The 20,078-nt window shown below is 49.7% G+C and overlaps 1 protein-coding gene across 1 annotated transcript in view; it reads left to right on the plus strand.

The window, feature by feature from the left end:
- The window catches only part of SREBF2 (sterol regulatory element binding transcription factor 2), a 61,520-nt gene that overhangs the window by 26,499 nt on the left and 14,943 nt on the right, over nucleotides 1-20,078 (plus strand). Inside the window, exons 4-11 of the mRNA XM_037068004.1 lie at nucleotides 688-834; nucleotides 4,133-4,354; nucleotides 5,630-5,744; nucleotides 5,940-6,121; nucleotides 7,640-7,832; nucleotides 8,414-8,595; nucleotides 11,142-11,418; nucleotides 12,870-13,039. Coding sequence (XP_036923899.1) covers nucleotides 688-834; nucleotides 4,133-4,354; nucleotides 5,630-5,744; nucleotides 5,940-6,121; nucleotides 7,640-7,832; nucleotides 8,414-8,595; nucleotides 11,142-11,418; nucleotides 12,870-13,039 — 1,488 coding nt within the window. The remainder of the gene's footprint in view (nucleotides 1-687; nucleotides 835-4,132; nucleotides 4,355-5,629; nucleotides 5,745-5,939; nucleotides 6,122-7,639; nucleotides 7,833-8,413; nucleotides 8,596-11,141; nucleotides 11,419-12,869; nucleotides 13,040-20,078) is intronic.

Raw genomic sequence — 20,078 nt, forward strand, 5'->3', positions numbered from 1 at the left:
GACTCGGCTGAAGTGGCATCTGAGGGTGTGCACTGGCACTCACATGGACTCCACAAATGCAGGTGTATCACTTACACAGACAGTACATATAAAACTGGGAAGAAAGGTGCTCGAATGTCTTTAAGTGATGAATCACAGTAGATGTATTTTCTTATAAAGTAATTTTTCTTTTTTTTTTTAAATATTTTATTTATTTATTTTTAGAGGGGAAGGGAAGGAGAGAGGAAGAGAAACATCAATGTATGGTTGCCTCTCGTGCATCCCCCGCTGGGAACTGGCCCCGGACTCGAACCGCGATCCTCTGGTTCACAGGCTCGTGCTCAATCCACTGAGCTACACCAGCCAGGGCTAAAGTAATTTTTCTTTGAAAAGAAATCTCAGTTTATCATGTTTGCTTTCCTGAGTTTATTCAGAATCAGATCTCTCTCCCTGCCGCCACCTGCCCTGAGCCATGCCGCTCTTCCCTGCTGGGCCACTGACGCTGCTCGCCTCGAAACCTTTCAGCCCGAGATTCGGGGCCCTCTTTAGCTGTACTCTCTTTCTCCCTCTCAACCCAGTCATCAGGTTGTATTCTCGGTTTCATGAAAATTTCGTATTCTCTTTCCCGGAGGGTCTATGCAGTAAGAAGCTTATGCAGAATAGAAAAATAATGCCACCTCCCTCTTCCTTTTCCTCCTTTTCATCCAGGTCCTGGTACAGCCTCAGATCATCAAAACAGATTCCCTTGTTTTGACCACACTGAAGACAGATGGCAGCCCTGTCATGGCCGCAGTCCAGAACCCGGCCCTCACTGCCCTCACCACCCCCATCCAGACGGCCGCCCTGCAAGTCCCAGTAAGAGCCACCTCACCCTGGGCCTCCCTTCGGGAGGTGTGTGGTCTCAGAGACGTCCGTACAGCCCTGTGCTGAGGAGCTGCGGGAGCTTCATGGAATGTGTCGGTCCCGTTGCAGCTGTCACCCCCTAGTGTTTTCCTTGCAAGAAGTACCACCGGTGCGTGTGATGTGGGAGTTCAGGGACTAGAGCAGGAGAGAGGAATGGCAGAGGAGCCCAGGCTGTGGGCAACAGCTCAGCACAGGGCCATCCTCCTCTCTGGTTCTGCTGATGGAGGTTTGGCTTCTAAAAGACCTCAGACCCGGTAGGCAGGGAGGGGCTCCAAGTGAGGGGCATGGAAGGGACCCATCCTTTAGGTATAGGGTTTCAGCCACTTTCAGAGTAAAAAGTGATCAAAATTTGAAAGTGAGCTTTATTCACAAAAGCCAAGAACTAGAAGCAACCCAAATATCTGTCCAAAAAGAACTATTGAGTCACCCTCGATGTAGTATGTTGAGCAAAAGATAACTATCAAGGAAGAGCTGGTGCCAATGATTCCACTTATCCACTTATATGAAGTTCAGGAAGAGCAAAAGTAAGCTGTGGTGGTAGAGGTCAGAGTGGATTACGAGAGGAGAAAGGAGCAGGCATTACTGGGAAGAGGCGTAAGGGAACTTCCTGGGGGTAGAAATGCTCTGTCTTGGTCTGGGTTATCTTAGTTACACCCATTATACACATACGTAAAAATTCATTAAATTGTGCACTTAAAATGTGTGGGTTTTTTTAATATATATATTTTATTGATTATACCATTACAGTTGTTCTATTCCCCCCCTTCATTCCCCTCCACCCTGCACACCCCTCCCCCACCCTTCTCCCCCTTTAGTTTATAACCACGTGTCTCAAGTTCTTTAGATTCTATATTTCCCCCACTATTCTCACCCTCCCCCCTATTTTCTACCTACTGTCTATGCTATTTTCTGTATCTTTTCTGTACCTTCTCTTCCTCCCACTCCCCTGTTGCTAACCCTCCATGTGTTCTTCATTTCTATGGTTCCACTCCTGATCTAGCTGTCCTCTTGGTTTGCTTTTGTTTTAGGTGTGGTTGTTAATAACTGTGAGTTTGCTGTCCTTTCACTGTTAATATATTTCATCTTCTTTTTCTTACATAAGTCCCTTTAGCATTTCATATAATAAGGGCTTAGTGATGATGAACTCCTTGAATTTGATCTTATCTGAGAAGCACTTTATCTGCCCTTCCATTCTAAATGAAAATTTTGCTGGATAAAGCCATCTTGGCTGTAGGTCTTTGGATTTCATGACTTGGAATACTTCTTTCCAGCCCCTTCTTGCCTGTAAGGTCTCTTTTGAGAAATCCGCTGACAGTCTGATGGGCACTCCTTTGTAGGTGACTGTCCCCTTATCTCTTGCTGCTTCTAGGATTCTCTCCTTCATTTTCATCTTGGCTAATGTAATTATGATGTGCCTTGGTGTGTTCCTTCTTGGGTCCAGCTTCTTTGGGACTCTCTGAGCTTCCTGGACTTCCTGGAAGTCTATTTCCTTTGCCAGACTGGGGAACTTCTCCTTTATTATTTGTTCAAATACGTTTTCCACTCGTGGCTGTTTCTTTCCCCCTTCTGGTACCCCTATAATCGGGATGTTGGAACGTTTAAAGATGTCCTGGAGGTTCCTAAGCCTCTCCTCATTTTGTTGAATTCTCATTTCTTCATTCTTTTCTGGTTGGATGTTTTGTTCTTCCTTCAGGTCCACTCCCTTGATTTGAGTCCCAGTTTCCTTTCCATCACTATTGGTTTCCTATGCATTTCCTTTCATTTCAATTAGTTTAGCCTTCATATCTTCCTCTAATTTGTGACTATAATCAACCAGTTCTGTGAGCATCCTGATGACCAGTGTTTTGAACTGTGCATCTGAGAGGCTGGCTATTTCTTGGTCGCTTAGAGTTATCGGCTCTGGGGCTTTGAGTTCTTCTTGAGCCATATTTTGGGCTGTTCGTGCCTGTTACGTATCAGGATCGGAGCCCTAGGTGTTCACCAGAGCCGGGCAACTCAGTCACTGAGTTGTGATGCTGTATGTGGGGGCGGGGTCAAAGAGGAACAATGGCGGTCTTGTCTGCCACATCCCGCCGCTGCGGCCACAGCTGCCAGGGTCACCGGGGCCCGCGCGTTTCGTCCCACTGCACGCAAATGTGCCACCACCGTCAGCCCTCCACCACTGGGTTCGCCCCCTGGGGCCTGCGTGGTCCGTCTCACTGTGAGCGAATGTGCGACCGCGGTCAGTCTGCCCCACACCCTGCTGGGTCCAGGCTGCCTGCGTGCCTGGGTTGGGGGATATTTCCTGCCCGACCCTGCTCCGCTGCTGGCTCCGCCCCTCTTACCGGTCCCAGTTGAAGGGTTCGTTGTTGTGGGACTTCTGTATAATTCAATTTTCTGTTCTTTGGCTGTGTCTTTGTTCTCCAAACCTTTGTTGTATTCAAACTTGGTTGTGGGAGAAGGCACAGTGTTTCCACCTATGCCTCCATCTTGGCGGAAGTCTCAACAGTTACGGTTTTCTTAAAGACTGGAGTGGGTTCGGCCACCCTCGCTCTCCGAATCATGGAACATGTCGCCCGCTGCACCAAAATGTGTGGTTTTTATTACGTACAAATTATTTCTTGGTAACTAATGAAGTTGAACACCTTTTTATTTGTGCATTGGTCATTTGGGTATTTGAGGCCATTTCTGAAACAAAATAAAACAAAAATTAGTACAAATAGAAACAGAGAGGAAAAAGCAAATTTGAGGGGAGAAATCGGGGAAGCGTCTATGGTTGGCCTGTTTACTTAATGAAAACGCCCTGATGAGAGTGTCACTTCTGCCCTTGAGCTTCTTGATGGACGCAGAGTATAAGGAAATAAGTAAGTTACTTCATTGTCACGTGAGGGGAGAATGTGTCATACTCTAGGAAAAAGTCCTCCCTGGGGCCAGAGTGGTTCGGTGGTGCTGCATGCAAGCTCAGTTCAGAGATGGATGGTGGTTCAGCAGGAAAACAGAAGTCATCTGACTTGTTTCTGGATCCCCAAACCAAAGGCTAAGACAATTTTACCTACATTAGTCCTAGTGAAGCGTGAGTTATGAACAGTGAGTCCGAAAGAGGCATAGGAACTGAGATCCTGTGGCTCCTCGGACTTAACCCAGAATGGGTCTCAGACCACCCAGAGCGGTACCAGCTGGTGCCACATGGACAGTCCTCAGGTTTGTCTGGTGAGGTCGCTTTACTCAGACCAACCAAGGGGTAACTGCCCTGTGTCTGTGCCTATTTTAGACCCTGGTAGGCAGCAGTGGGACCATTCTGACCACAATGCCTGTGATGATGGGGCAAGAGAAAGTGCCCATTAAACAGGTTCCTGGAGGAGTCAAGCAGCTCGAGCCCCCCAAAGAAGGAGAAAGACGGACGACGCACAACATCATTGAGAAGCGGTATCGCTCCTCCATTAATGACAAAATCATTGAGTTGAAGGACCTGGTCATGGGGACGGATGCCAAGGTAGGTGCCAGGTGAAATGATGTTTCATGCCCTTCCATCTTTCCTCTACCTTTTTTTTGCTTCGGAAATTTAGAAGTCTCCAGGCCCAGGCTGAGTGAATGCAAATTAGCCGTTTTCTTATTAAATAAAGCATTTTAGTTTTTCAAGATTACAAAATATTGACCAGTATAAGTGGACTGTTGTGGGTTGGGTAAGACAGTGGCCTTCCTAGACCTTTGACTCTGTTTTGCAGTGATCATGAACCCCAGAGTCACAGATAGAGAAACCCCTGCCACTCCCGGGGGGCCAGGTACACAACTGTGTATGCCTTGAAGTGGATCGATGGCATTGCTAGCTTGTGTTGAATTATGTTCAGGGTGGCTAGCTATATTTTTACCTGTGAATGCAAATTAGGGCTCAGAGTCTCTCTTCCTTAAGAGAGAAACTGGAACTGGTATAAGTTCAATAGCAAATAGAGGAAGATGATTTTTTAATATATTTGTGGGGGGGGTGTTTATTTATTTTTTTTTTAAGATTTTATCTACGTATCCCCAGAGAGAATAAAAGGGAGGGAGAAAGAGGCAGAGAAGCATCAGTGTGTGGTTGCCTCTCATGCATCCCTCACTAGGGACCTGGCCTGCAACCCAGGCATGTGCTCTGACTGGGAATTGTACCTGTGACCCTTTGGTTTGCAGGCCCGCACTCAATCCACTGAGGCACACCAGCCAGGGCTGTTTTTTAAAAATATATTTCTGATGTTTCAATGAGTGTATGTTCTTACACACTGGCACCTAGATTTTCTTTTTTATCTATTTGTTCTTCATCTCTATTTTGAGAGAAAATTTTAATTTCCTTTGTAGCCTACAAATCTGAAAGGTACTTGATATACCTTTACTTAAGATAAACTGTCCAGCAGTGCTCTGGTTTTTTGTCATTTGTTTAAAGTTTGTTTGGTGCCAGGATTATTACAGGAAGTAGTCATAGAGCTAAATTTATCAAGTATCATTGTGTGCCAGGCCAGCAGCTAAGCTCTTTCCGTGTATTATCCCCTTGAGCCCTCACTACATGCCTTTGATTTATATAATTATCCTTATCCTCATCCTAAGGAGGAAAGTGAGGTTCAGCGATGTCAGGTACTTTGTCCTGATAGCAGAGCTGATCAGTGGGAGAGCCAGCATCTGGACCTGGTTGCCCCCCGCCCCGCCAGGGCCTCCTTGCTGTCATGCATGAGCTCTGGGCCCCCGCTCTGTTCACCGTGCACTGATGCTGCTGTGTTTTCACCCATTTCTCTCCCAGATGCACAAATCTGGCGTGTTGAGGAAGGCCATTGACTACATCAAATACTTGCAGCAGGTCAATCACAAATTGCGCCAGGAGAACATGGTGCTGAAGCTGGCAAGTCAGAAAAACAGTGAGTGTGCTCATTGAGGGAAGAGCTGTCAGACCTGGTTGCAGGCAAAGTCCAGTGCCGGGCACTGGGGAGGGCCCACTGATGCACATGAGGTGCGTCCAGGGGTGAAGTGGGAGCAGGGGCCATGTACCCCTTGCCCAGCCCAGGCAGGACTCTGGAAAACAGACCATTTGCCAGGTAGGGTTTTCTTTGCAGAGCTCCTGAAGGGCATTGACCTAGGCAGCCTGGTGGACAGTGATGTGGATCTGAAAATCGATGACTTTAATCAGAATGTGCTTCTGATGTCCCCTCCGGCCTCTGACTCGGGGTCCCAGGCTGGCTTCTCTCCCTACTCCATCGACTCTGAGCCTGGAAGCCCTCTGTTGGATGAGGCAAAGGTATGGACTTTCAGAGTCTCCCAGCCCCTGGATCTCTCCCATCTCTCCAAAGGTAGCGGTGGGGAGGCCACTGACAGGTGCCTCTGGTGTTTAGAGGACCCGGGCTGGGTAGGAGCAGGAACTCGGTGAAATTAGCCAAGTCTTGGACAATAAAGAAAGAGAACACCGACTCTGCGGGGGAAACAGTAGAGACTGTTTAACTGGTTTAGTGAAGTCCTGTTGAGCTGGTCTTGCTGAAAGGGCCCATCCAAGACACTGAGGGCCAGATCCAGAGCTAAAACACACAGCAGCTGTCCTGCAGGCGCGGGGCATTGCTAGAGGCGCCTCATTACTTCCCTTGCGTGTAATGGGCCTGGCAAGACCACTGTGTGAGGTTCATCACTTGGTTTAGGATGAAGCTGCCTCTGGGCCCTCTTCTGGAAATGATTACAGTGTGCAGTCTAACAACTAGCGTTCCAACCAAGGGCCTCTAATGGACCAAGAAAGCTCCCCCAGCAATTGCTGTTTAATGGAATTGGTTAAAAGAGGCTCGAGTGTAATGATCTTCCTGGGAACCCGCGGAGACCACTGGGTCTGCAGTGGATTTCGACGCTGGCACTTTCTGACTCTGGGTGCACAAAGCTCCCTTCCAGTGTATGCTTTTGGCCAAACTGTTCATACTGTCATATACTTAGTTTTACTAAGGAAACTCTGGTTTGTTTGTTTTCAAATATTTTATAAATGTGGTCCTGTTTGATAACAAAAGGCCATATGACATATGCATCAAATTAGCTAGGCCTCAACATCATAAGAAGTTTTCGAATGATTTTAAAACATTGAGGAAGAGGGGAATGGTCCATGTACACTGAGAGTTGGGAGATCCAGCCCCAGCCTCATTCCCTCTGTGGGGCTCCCGGGTGGATGAGGCCTCTGCCTCCAGTCCTCCCTCTGTAAAGTGGGGAGGAAAAAAGGCAGTGTTACGCTTTTAAAACAGGCAAGCCCCTGTGTATAGATCCATGCTCTTCAATCAACTCTATTGAGGCATAATTTGTGTATAGTAAAGTGTTCCTATTTTACAGTCTCGTACAGTATTATCACATGTACATTTATAAAACTACCGCTGTAGTCAATATACAGAGCATTTTCATCACCCACGAAGCTCCCTTGCACACCCGTGCAGGTGATGTACACACTCCTGCCAGCCCCAGGCTGCTGCTCCACTCCCAGCACTGGGTTGGTCTTACCCATGGCGGAATCACACAGGAAACAGCCATGCCGTGCGCCCTGTTGGGGTAGAGCCCTGCGAGAAAAGCGCAGCTTGTCTACCTCTGGTCTTCAGCATGTGGTCTTTCCCAGGTGGCAAGAGGGCGAGGGCTGCTGAGCTTGAATGGCAGTTTCCTCCTAGCTTTACTCCTGTCTGGCTCAGTGGTCTTCAGTTTAAATCTCGCAGCCTGATTCTGAGCTATGTAAGAGTAAAATCTTGTAGAAACCCACACAATATTCATTCACTCTCTCTAACCTCATGGCCCTGTGTTGAAGGTCAAAGATGAGCCGGACTCTCCTCCCATAGCGCTGGGCATGGTGGACCGCTCCCGAATCCTGCTGTGTGTCCTCACCTTCCTGTGCTTGTCCTTTAACCCCCTGACTGCCCTGCTGCAGTGGGGAGGGTCCCATGACTCGGACCAGCACCCATACTCAGGCCCCGGCCGCAGCGTACTGTCACTTGAGTCAGGTGGGTAGACGGGTCCTTGTGTCACCAGCATGGGTGGCTTGCTGTGGAAGAGGTGGGCCCTGTGTACAGACTGCTCAGCTTGTCCACCAGGTCCCAAAGGGTTTTGGTAGTGACCATGACCTGCTTGCTTTTGATAGGGACTGGCATAAGTCACATTTTGGAAGTAACAGAGTTTAGTTAGAAAGAGCAAAATAATCCAAGAACCCGCATTGCTGTAATCCCCCAGGGATGGGGGCGGGGGCTATTTGAAAGAGGATGTGGTGTTTTCACCTGAGTCCTGAAACCTGTGTCCTAACCCCCTTGGCTGACAAAGATTTTTTTGTGGCACTTGGCTCCGTAGTGACAAGAATTACAGGGTTCCTATTTAGATTGTAGAATTTTCTCAAGTTATTCCTGTTCTAAGCATTTAGACATTGTTAGTATATGGTGATCTTTTTATCCACCCTTCCTTCCACAAATGAATTAGTGGGCTCTTTTCTGTCACAGTGCCAGGGGTCAGGCAGGTGCCCTACAGTCCTAGGGCTGCTCCAAGGTGGGGGGTGGGGAGCTTCCTTTGGGGTTGACTGAGAGCTACTCTTCAGGTTCTGGGGGCTGGTTTGACTGGATGATGCCAACGCTCCTCTTGTGGCTGGTGAATGGTGTGATTGTCCTGAGTGTCTTTGTGAAGCTGCTGGTCCATGGGGAGCCGGTGATCCGGCCACATTCGCGCTCCTCAGTCACCTTCTGGAGGCACCGGAAGCAGGCAGACTTGGACCTCGCCAGGGTGAGTTCTGCTGTTCACCTTCCCCCTTCCTCCACCAGGATTAGCCAGTGACTTAGCAAGTTGCATTAAGTACCCGGGTGAATAAAGTCCCACAGCAGGTTCTTGCAGGGGAAAGCGGGGGTTTGAGAGGAGGGAGGGACCCTGCCCCTAAACTCTCCCAGGGCAGTGGAGCAGAGGCACCTGTGCACGTAAATGGTTCCACGCACGTGGATGACAGAGGAAGTCTGAAGTGCTGCGGGAGTTTGGGGACAGAAGAGATGTCTGGCTGAGGGAATCTGGGGCTTGAGCAGAATGATCCAGGGGCAGGAAGGACCTGCCAAGCAGAGTGAAAGGCATGAGTACATGGGAAATTTGGGGAGTGGCAAATAGATGGGTGTGCCTGGAGTGTAGAGAATGCCAGGAGGGAGTAGGGCTGAGGCTGGTAGCGTAGCTGGGGCCCAAATGGGGAGGGCTCTGACTAGTAACTGACTGGGGGCTTTTTCCCCAATTCTGTGGAGAACCAGGAAGATTTTTGAGCAGGAAAATTAGCTCGAAATTTTCTTTTGAAATCCACAAGACAGTTTACAGGTAGGATTCAGGAGCAGCTCAGCCCCGAAGGAAGAGTTAAACATCCCTGTCTCAGGAGGCACAAGAACCAGAACACCCAGCAGCCGCAGAAAAACATGGGCCTGGTCTCCCCTCCTGAAGCAGCCTGGGTCTGCCAGCACCGTACCTGGGGCATGGCTGCTGTAGTGTGGGTGTTGTTGCTGAGGCCTACCCCTTGAAGTGGGACTGTTCCCAGAGAACAGAATCCCGGGACATATATCCCGGAGGCAGGTTTCGGTCTGTGTTTAGAGCGTGGTTCTGGAGAGAGACAAAAAAATGCAAGGGAGACGGTGGGGGGAGGTGGCGAGGACCTGGAATTGAAAGGCATGTCAAGGAAGATCTGAAATGTAAAATGGAAAGAAAGTTGACAATGACATTAGCTCAAAAATAGGAGCCTGGAAAATGTGGACTCTGTCTAAGCCACGGTGTTTGGAAGTGCCATGAGAGGGCCCTATACCATGAGAAGCCACCAGACAGCAGGCCATGGGGGCTGAGAAGGGTCGGGACCAGAGTGTGTTGGAAGCCCTGCACCTGCAGCGGGGCGGGGGTTGCCTGGGGACAGTTGGATTGGAGAGTTAGAAGAGGCAGGAGCCAAAGCTGAACCCTGGGAACAGCCAGCCTTCCTGGACAGGAAAGACGAAGGAAGGCCACCTCCTTTGAAATCTGTAAATACAGGTGCTTCTCCTGGCTGGAAAAATGCCACCAGCACTGTAGAGGTTGTCCCTCTCGGAGTATATTGTCTCCACTTTCCCCTTATAATAATCCGCTTTCCTGTAATGATGCAGGAAGACAAGAACAGATTTCATACTCGCTGTATGATGTGGGAAAGGAGAGGAGAGATTACTTCAAGTTTCCCAAGACAGTAACCTGAGTCTCTGAACCCCCAATGATGAGTGAAACAGAAAGAAGGCTTCAGTACAGGGCCATAGACTCTCAGGCCAGCGGAGTAGTTCATCCACATCCTTGGTTAGAGTATTTTGTTGTGTGTATTTGCTGAAACTGTGCTTCCCGGACTTTAGCAGGCTTCAGAATCACATGAAGGGTTGGGAAGTTCAGGTTCTGCAGGCCCAGGAGGGTGGGAGTGGGACGTCAAGAATTTGCATTTCTGCCCTGGCAGGTGTAGCTGAGTGGACTGAGCGTGGGTTGCGAACCAAAGGTCACCAGTTTGATTCCCAGTCAGGGCACATGCCTGGGTTGCAGACCGGATCCCCAGTGTGGGGTGTGTGACAGACAACCCACACACTGAAATTTCTTGCCCTCTCTTTCTCCCTCCCTTCCCCCCTCTCTAAAAATGAATAAATAAGACCTTTTAAAAAAGAATTTGCATTTCTAACAGATCCCAGGGGCTGATGCTGCTGGTCACCTCCAGGGACCACACTTTGAGATCCTAAAAGGTCACATAAGTTACCTAAAATGCATGTTATTATTTTATGTATAAAAGCTACTGTAGGAAACTCTGAAGAGTATTTGCTCAGAGATAAAACACAAGTCAATCCCAATATAGTAAAAAGTCTGGGAGAAAATACATTGAGACACCAGTAGGCCTTCTTGCTGTGGGATAAGATGACAGTACAGGTGGTTTCCTTCTTTTCATAGCTTTCTGAATTTTCCCAGATTTTCTTCAGGGAGCATGTATTACTCTGATAATCTGGAAAGTGAAGGAAGAGGGGAAATTTTTTTAAGCTTTTATTCATTTATTCCCAGACAGAGGGGAAGGGAGGGATAGAAAGAGGGAGAGAAACATCAATGTGTGTTTGCCTCCCACGCGCCCTATACTGGGGACCTGGCCCGCAGCCCAGGCATGAGTGCTGGTTGGAAATTAAACCTGCAACAACCCCTTGGCGCTCGGGCCAGTGCTCAATCCCCTGAGCCACACCAACCAGGGCAAGAAAAATTTTTTATTAAAACATAAAAAGGCCACAGCAAGGCTAGTGAGCATCACACCTTCTGCTGTTTGCTAGGGGGATTTTGCAGCTGCTGCCGCCAACCTACAAACTTGCCTGTCAGTGTTGGGCCGGGCACTGCCTACCTCCCGCCTGGACCTGGCCTGCAGCCTCTCCTGGAATGTGATCCGCTACAGCCTGCAGAAGCTGAGCCTGGTACGCTGGCTGCTCAAGAAGGTCTTCCGGTGCCGCCGGGCTGCCCCAGCCACCACGGCGGGCTTTGAGGACGAAGCCAAGGCCAGTGCTCGGGATGCAGCCCTGGCCTATCACAGGCTGCACCAGCTGCACATTACAGGTGAGAGGCACACCGCTGCCTGCTGCCCCAAGGTGCCCCAAGCCACCTTCCCCCCCTGGCTTGGTTTGCCAGTTTTCTGCCATATCCATAGCTATGGGTGGCTTGTAGCTGCAGCTCATCGGTTTAAGGCACACACAAATGTTCTCATTGTTGTCTCTACCCTTGGGCTGCGTCCTCTACACAGTGGCATACCGTGGGTGCGTCAGCAGTGTTTTTTCCTTAGTGGCACTTAAATCGATCATGAAACTTAAAATTGTTGACATCTTAGATCCAGTGAAACATGATAATTTATTTCATTCAACAGACTCCTGCTCTAATAGAGGCAGACAGGTCAGCAAGTGGATTACAGTTCAGTGTGGTGGAGGGAGCAGGAGGATCGGGCTCCCTTGGGGGAGGTTTTCCCCGAAAGGCTTTCTGGAAGGTCTTGGCTTTGCATGGAAGGGTGTGTAGCCTTCACCAGTTCTGCAGTTCTGTGGGCTGTGCTGTGTGCACGGCACTGACTAAGGGGACAGAGGCAACTAACACGTGGTTCCCACACTACCCCCCACCCTCCCTCTCTCCAAGGAGAAAGCGTGGGGGCACCTCCAGGGCAGACGGACACCTACCACCTGTGCAGAATGAAGTATGGGGGTTGAGGTCTCCCTCCTCTGACGAAAAGGCCAGGGAGTGGCCCTGAGGGAAGAGTGCAGGGCTGGGGAGGCTGGGAGGCCTGGCTTGGCCCCTGCCTGGACCTCTGATACAGGCCCACCCTGAGGCTCAGCTTTGTCCCTCAGCGAAGTGAGACAACTGCTTACCCTGGCCACCTCCCCATCCTGTCATGAGGACCGAAGCACCAGGGCGAAAGCCTGAGAGCCTTGGTGAGCCCACATGCCTTTGTAAGGTCACTTCAGCCTGGTGTCAGGGCCACCTTGGGTGAGCTGTGCTGCCCTCATGTGGGAGGGAGTGTAAGCCGCTCCTGCCATCCAGCTACTAACCCAGGATATGTGTAGCCATCATTGCTCCGTGTTGTGTTGCTCCGTGTTGTGTTGCTCCTTCCTCCGAAAGGGCACATTCTTACGTACTGTGTTGGTGTCTGTTTAAGTGAAAATGAATACAAATCAGGCAATTTTAAAGGTTTTCATCACCACTCTTGTGAAGGTTGGAGACACGGGACTGTATTAGCAGAACACTGCTGTGGTGTTGACACTGTTTTGGGAACTGTTACAGTGTGCGCCTCTGAGTCCCCTACGGAACCTGTCATCACAGCCCTCCCATTTATACATGTGCCCTGGCACACGTTTTCTTCTGTCCCCTCTGGGAGATGGAAAGAAACATGCAGCTGCTAAGTTGCAGGGCCCAGCACCCCATCCAGGACTGTCTTGTTTAGCTCTGCTATCGCTCTGGTTGTGCTAGAGAAAGCAGGCAAAGCCTTGGGTTGGGGAATGTGTCAACATTAGTGTCTGCCCCCACAGGGAAGCTCCCCGCGGGATCTGCCTGTTCAGATGTCCACATGGCTCTGTGTGCTGTGAACCTGGCAGAGTGTGCAGAGGAGAAGATCCCGCCAAGCACGCTGGCAGAGATCCACCTGACTGCCGCCGTGGGGCTCAGGACCCGGTGTGGAGGCCGCCTGGGCTTCCTGGCGGTGAGTCCCTTCGGTTCCCTTCTGCGGCACTGACTGCCTGAGGGGCCCAGTGGGTCCTTCCAGGTGCTCAGAGCAGTTAAGCAGACTGAAGCGTTCCCACTTGGCTCTCACCAGCATAAGCAGGGCATGTCAGTGCTCTGAGACAAGATCCACTGGGTGAGACAGTCACCTGTATTCAAAGGTTAATATGGACTCTTCTGCTCTTCGAATGGTGATAAGAATTCTTGGACTCTTCTGGTTGTGTCTCCTGGTTCATTTATTTGCTGAAAGAGTTAGTTATTGGGCACCTTGTGTTGATCATGTCACGGATTCAGAAATAGAAGATGGTGCACGTCTGCAGCGAGCCAGGTCTGACCAAGGTGGGAGCTGTGCTTGTCAGGAGCCTCCAGGGTGCCTGGTGTGGAGCCAGCCTCGGGCAGCCGCAGGTGGTTCACAAGCCCTGTTACCTGCTGGTTCACGGGCTTTCTCTCTCTCACTGCAGTAGAGACAGGCGGGTTCTATTCAACGCCTGCTCTGGTAGGTAGGCTGCCAGATACCGCAACTGTGTTTGTCACGTGTCCGTTTGTTTTCGTATCTCAGTAGTGGCTCTGAGGAGCTGACTGAACGGGAACGTGCCCCGTGGTGCCAGTGGTGTTTCCTGAAGTCTCTCACAATAATCTAGGCGACAGAGGGTGTGCCTCATCCCCATTCCCATGACCCTAGATAAAGCAGTCATTCGGCAAACATTACCGTGGGCCGGGCACTTCTCGGAGTGGAAATGCAGAAGTGAGCGGGACATTTGCCCTGTCCTTGAGGAGCGACAGTCTGGCGGGGAATCCAGCGAGGGGCAGGCCTTCAGGATGGCAGCATGAACGAGAGCTGGTGCTGATCTGGCTGCCCAGAGAGCGCACGGGGTCCTGACCTGGTCCGAGGGCAGGCCAGGGTCTCTCGGGGCAACTCGAACCCATGGCCAGGCTGCTCTTCTGTTCCATTCTGTTCCCAGTGCTCTGGGCAGAGAAGCTCTTGTGGCTTCTCTGCCCCCAGAAGGTATATTGAAGACATTAGTTTTGTTGAAGCATAATGTACATAGAGAAAAATGCACATGTTTATAGCCTGATGGATTCTCACAAAGTGAACTCCCCCATGTAACAACCAAGCAGATCAAGAAGTAGAAGGTTCCCATCACCCCAGAAGCCTCCTGCAGCCTTTCCCCACTCACCCTGCCCCCCACAAAGGTGGCCACTATTGTGAATTGTCACCATAGTGTAATCTACCTGTTGTTTGTTGTTCCTGTAAACTGTTTATTGAGGTACAGTGTGCACGTGGAAGAGTACACACAATCGTAAGGACACAGTTCAGTGGCTTCACAGGGAACACGCCCATATAACCAGCAGATAGAGCAAGAGACAGAAAGCAGCCGAGACCCCAGAAGCCTCCCTGGGCCCCCTTGCCGTCAGCAAACTGCCCCTCCCCCCAGGCTCTCCAGCCAGAGTAACCAGTGCCCTGATCCCCGAGACTGGGTGGCCTGTACTGAACCACAGAGGTTAGAGTCACAGAGCATGTTCCGTGGGCATCAGGTGGCTTCTGCTCGGTGTCATGTGTAGCGTCGCTCATGCTGTGCACAGTCATAGAAGGTCCGTTCCCGTTGCTTTGCAGTATCCCTGTAGTATCTACTGTAGGTCAACTCCTGTGGAGGGACTTCTGCCTGGTTTCCTGCTTTTGGTAATTGTGAGTGGTGAGTGAATGTTCCTGTTCATCCCTCGCTGAACAAATCCACGACTGACTGCATTTCTAGGAATGGCACTGCCGGGTCAGAGGTTCAGCTTTGCAAACACTGTCACCGTTTTCCAAAGTGGTTGTTCCGACTTCCACTCCGTGAGCAGTGTGGGGGTGCAGTTGTTTTGCGTCCTCACCAAACGCACGAGTGTGCCAATTTTGTTTTGCTAGCCCTTCTGCTGGCATCTCACTGTGGTTTTTATTTGCATTTCCCAGGTGATTAATAATGTTTGACACCTTTGCATTGGCCGTTTGGGTGGTTTGTTGGCTGTTTGGGTAGACTTTTTTGTGAAAACCCTGGCCAAGCCTTTTACCTATTATTTATCCAGGGGGCCTGGCTTTTTTGGCCCCGAGCAGGTCTCTGGGGCCTGCTCTGACTGTGCCTCTGGCTGTGACCCTGGGTTGGTGTGTGCGTCGCTCATGTCTTTTCCCCTCGGGGGCCTGCCTGTTCTCTCCCTCTTCGTGTCGATGGATGAGCAGCTTCTTAATGTCCAGGGTATTAGTCTTTCCCTTTACAGTTAGACATTTTATGTCCTGTTTAATAACTCTTGTCTGACCTCCAAGTCCTGAAGATAGTCCCCTACATTATCTGTTGGGTGCTTCGTTTTGTACGTCCACGAAGAGGCCCACAGCCCGCCTGGAATTGACTTTTGTGTGAGTTGAAGGTAGGGGTGCAAGATCTACTTTTCTTCCCATATGGATGTGTCCCTGCCCCAGATCTGTCCTGTCGTCGTCTTGTGTCCTGCTGAGCCCTGCTACTTGCTCCTCCAGGACCACCCACTGGGCAGGTAGGAGGAAATTCCCCGCGCCCATCTGGGAGGGAAGTGCCGCACACGTGGACGCTGGTTGTTTCCAGGAATGCGGATTCTCCCTGCCCTTTCAGTACTCTGGCTCTGCTGCTCGGTGGTCACTGCCAGTCTGCAGAAAATCACCCGATGAACTTTGGGGAAGGACTGGATTTGCATAACTTGTTTTTCTGTTGTTCATTGTTGGGGGGGTGCCCATTGCGCACAATTTGTGTGCGTTTATAGGAGGTTATTGGCTTAGATTCATCCCACTCATTCACAGTTCTGGCATTGCTATGCGTGTGCTGTCAGGGCTTAACATTACATGATTTTCTTTGTTCAGATTTTTTAAAAGTGAAATAAATAAAATGACTATCCTTTCCCACTGCACCGAGGCTGCTTTTTCCTGATCCAGTGGTCCTTGTATGGGGGGTCTGCTTCCGGACGCTGCGGTCTGCCCCAGCGCCCTCACACCACACACGCGCAGTGGCTGAGTCTTTTTGTGTTTCCATACCTGGAAATGTCGCTCCTCTGTCTTTAGTGGCTAGTGTTTCCTCTTCACCCTCCTGTATAAATTTTGAGCTCATCTTGTCATCCCAAAAATTCCACCAGAGTTTCCATCCTTTTTGCTGAGACACAGCTGTCCTTCGAAATAATTAGGAAGCCCATTTGCGAGAGACACATGTGTGGCAGCTGAGGATTGGGAACATGGCTCCGCTGAGCATGGTTCCCCACATTGGGAACTGTCCCTGCCCGTGAGCTCCCATACCCACCACCGTATATATTTGGCCGAAACAGCAGTGAACCGTGTGGTGCGTCCCTCCTCAGGACTCTTTTCTTGCACGTACTGACACATACATGCATTTTAGTTTATTTAACATGATCGTACCAGAAACCCTGTTTTGCTTTTTTTAAAATGTATTTTATTGATTATGCCATTATAGTTATTCTAATTCCCTCCCTTCATTCCCCTCCACCCTGCACACCCCTCCCCCACCATTCCCCCCCTTTAGTTTATGTCCATGTGTCACAAGTTCTTTAGATTCTATATTTCCCCTACTACTCTTGCCCTCCCCCCTGTCTATTTTCTACCTACTGTCTAGGCTACTTATTCTCTGTATCTTCTCCCCCTTCTCCTCCTCCCACTCCCGTTGTTAACCCTCCATGTGATCTTCATTTCTATGGTTCTGCTCCTGATCTAGCTGTCCTCTTGGTTTGCTTTTGTTTTAGGTGTGGTTGTTAATAACTGTGAGTTTGCTGTCCTTTCACTGTTCATATTTTTCATCTTCTTTTTCTTATATAAGTCCCTTTAACATTTCGTATAATAAGGGCTTGGTGATGATGAACTCCTTGAATTTGATCTTATCTGAGAAGCACTTTATCTGTCCTTCCATTCTAAATGAAAGCTTTGTTGGATAGAGCAATCTTGGCTGTAGGTCTTTGGATTTCATGACTTGGAATACTTCTTCCCAGCCCCTTCTTGCCTGTAAGGCCTCTTTTGAGAAATCCGCTGACAGTCTGATGGGCACTCCTTTGTAGGTGACTGTCCCCTTATCCCTTGCTGCTTCTAGGATGCTCTCCTTCATTTTAGTCTTGGCTAATGTAATTATGATGTGCCTTGGTGTGTTTCTTCTTGGGTCCAGCTTCTTTGGGACTCTCTGAGCTTCCTGGACTTCCTGGAAGTCTATTTCCTTTGCCAGACTGGGGAAGTTCTCCTTTATTATTTGTTCAAATAAGTTTTCCACTCATGGCTGTTCCTTTTTCCCTTCTGGTACCCCTATAATCCGGATGTTGGAACGTTTAAAGATGTCCTGGAGGTTCCTAAGCCTCTCCTCATTTTTTTGAATCCTTGTTTCTTCATATTTTTCTGTTGGGTCATTTTTTTCTTCCTTCAGGTCCATTCCATTGATTTGAGTCCCAGTTTCCTTTCCATCACTATTGGTTTCCTGTGCATTTCTCTTCATTTCAATTAGTTTAGCCTTCATTTGTTCTTCTAATTTGTGACTAAAATCGACCAGTTCAGTGAGCATCCTGATCACCAGTATTTTGAACTGTGCATCTTATAGGCTGGCTATTTCTTGGTTGCTTAGAATTATAGGCTCTGGGGCTTTGAGTTCTTCTTGAGCCATGTTTTGGTCTGTTCGCACCTGTTACATATGAGAAGCAGAGCCCTAGGTGTTCAGCAGGGTGGGGCAACTCAGTCGCTGGGTTGTGATGCTGTATGTGGGGGCGGGGTCCAAGAGGGGCAGTGGCAGTCCCCTCTGCTGCTTCCCGCCACTGGGGCCTGCGTGGTCTCACTGCTCCCTCCATCACTGGTTTATCTGCACACAAATGTGTGACCGCGGTCAGCCTGCCGCCTTGCGCCCTCACTGGGTCTGCCTGTTGCTACCCCACACCTGGGATCTGCCCACAGCTGCCTCTGCACCTGGGTTGGGAGATCTTTCCTGCCCAACCCCGTTCTGCTGCTGGCTTCGCCCCTCTTACCAGTCTGGCTGAGCGGTCCGCTGTTGTCGGACTTCCATATAGTTCAATTTTTTGTGTTTTGGCTGCGTTTTTGTTACTGAAACTTTGTTGACTTTAAACTTGGTTGTAAGAGGAGGCACAGTATTTCCACCTATGCCTCCATCTTGGCGAAAGTCCCTTCTGTTTTGCTTTTTTGAACCTACTGGTTAAGTCATGAGCCTCTCTCTCAATTACCTCATTATTCTACACAGGTATCTGGTACTGTAAGCATGTGCTTGTACCACCATTGACTGAGCCATTTCTGCTTGTGACAAACTGACAGGGAGTGTCCTTGCACATGGTCTTCACCCACTTAGGGTTAAATCTCTAGGAAGTGGTTGTGCTGGTCACAGCATAAACGTGAGAACATGAGGTGTGTTGGCATCTGGCAGTCTCAGTCTGATGGTGGAGGAGAGGACCTGACCTCTAGGAGAGTAACTGCCCCTTGCATCTGCTTGCTTCTCTCAGGAAGGGACAGATGAAGAGGCCCAGACGGTACTTTCTGAAAGAGGGAGAGGCTTTGATTTCAGCTGAGTGTATTAAGCCAGTGAGTCAGGTTCTGCGGCACCCAGGGGCCCCTAGAAGTGAACTAGGCCCGAGGTTCTCTGTCTTGCTCAGTTCACAGCACCTTTGTGTCACAGTTGGTTTTTCATGGTTTGCCTGGAGTAAGAGAAATACCTAACAGTTCTATCTGTTAGGTTGGTACAAGTATCTTAACAGATATTATGTCTCAACAATTTAATAGCCCCAGCGCCCTCACACCACACACGCGCAGTGGCTGAGTCTTTTTGTGTGTTTCCATACCTGGAAATGTTTTGTGTATTACCTAAAAAATAATACACAAAATGGAAAGGAGAAATTTTTCACTGTTAACTGTAATTACCTACGAACGGGATACGTGTGCCTTCTCAGACTTGGCGGTTGGGTTGGACACCACCACCTTCATTTTTTGTTCCACGTCGATTTCCACACAGCACTTGCTGTGTGTTACAGACAACCTCCACAAAGTCAGCTTCACAGCGATGTGATACTATCCAAAGGAAGGTCGTTGAGGTCTCATTGAGACTGAACTACCTCCATCGGGTAGTTTACACGGTGCCCGACTCACGTTGAGCACCATGTAAATGTCAGTACATTGCTGTATTGACCTCAAAAATGTAACCTCCAGTGGCACCCCTGCAAAATCAATGTGGAACAAAAAATGAAGGTGGTGGTGTCCAACCCAACCGCCAAGTCTGAGAAGGCACACGTATCCCGTTCATAGGTAATTACAGTTAACAGTGAAAAATTTCCCCTTTCGGACTTCCGCCAAGATGGAGGCATAGGTGAAAACACTGTGCCTTCTCCCACAACCAAGTTTGGATACAACAAAAGTTTTGGTGAACTACCACACATCCAGAAGCCAGAAAACCGAATTATACGGAAGTCCGACAGCTACGAACCGTTCAACGAGGACGGTAAGAGGCAGAACCAGCAGCAGAGCTGGGTCAGCCAGGGCAGATCTAGGAGCGCAGGCAGCCCAGAACTAGTCGGGGTGCGGAACAGACTGGCCAAGGTCGCACACTCTCGAGCAGTGAGACGGACCACACAGGCCCCAGGGGGCAAACCCAGTGGTGGAGGGCTGACAGCGGTGGCACACCCGCGTGCCGAGGAGCGGGGCACGTGGCCCTGGTGACGGTGGTGGCAGCGGTGCTGGTGGGGGTCTCGGCAGCAGCGGCGGCGGCGGCGGGTGCTGGAGAGAAGCCATTGCCCCTCTTTGACCCCGCCCCCACATACGACGTCACAACCCAGTGACTGAGTTGCCCTGCTCTGGTGAAAACCTAGGGCTCCGTTCCTGCTACTTAACAGGCACAAATAGCCCAAAGGATGGCTCAAGAAGAACTCAAAGTCCCAGAGCCAATAACTCTAAGCGACCAACAGATTGCCAGGCTCTCAGAAGCCCAATTTAAAACACTATTTATTAGGATGCTCACAGAATTGGTAGAGTACAGTCACAA

This window comes from Sturnira hondurensis, unplaced genomic scaffold (assembly GCF_014824575.4).
Source record: "Sturnira hondurensis isolate 20B ecotype Veracruz unplaced genomic scaffold, ASM1482457v3 Scaffold0017436, whole genome shotgun sequence".
NCBI classification, from domain to species: Eukaryota; Metazoa; Chordata; class Mammalia; order Chiroptera; family Phyllostomidae; genus Sturnira; species Sturnira hondurensis.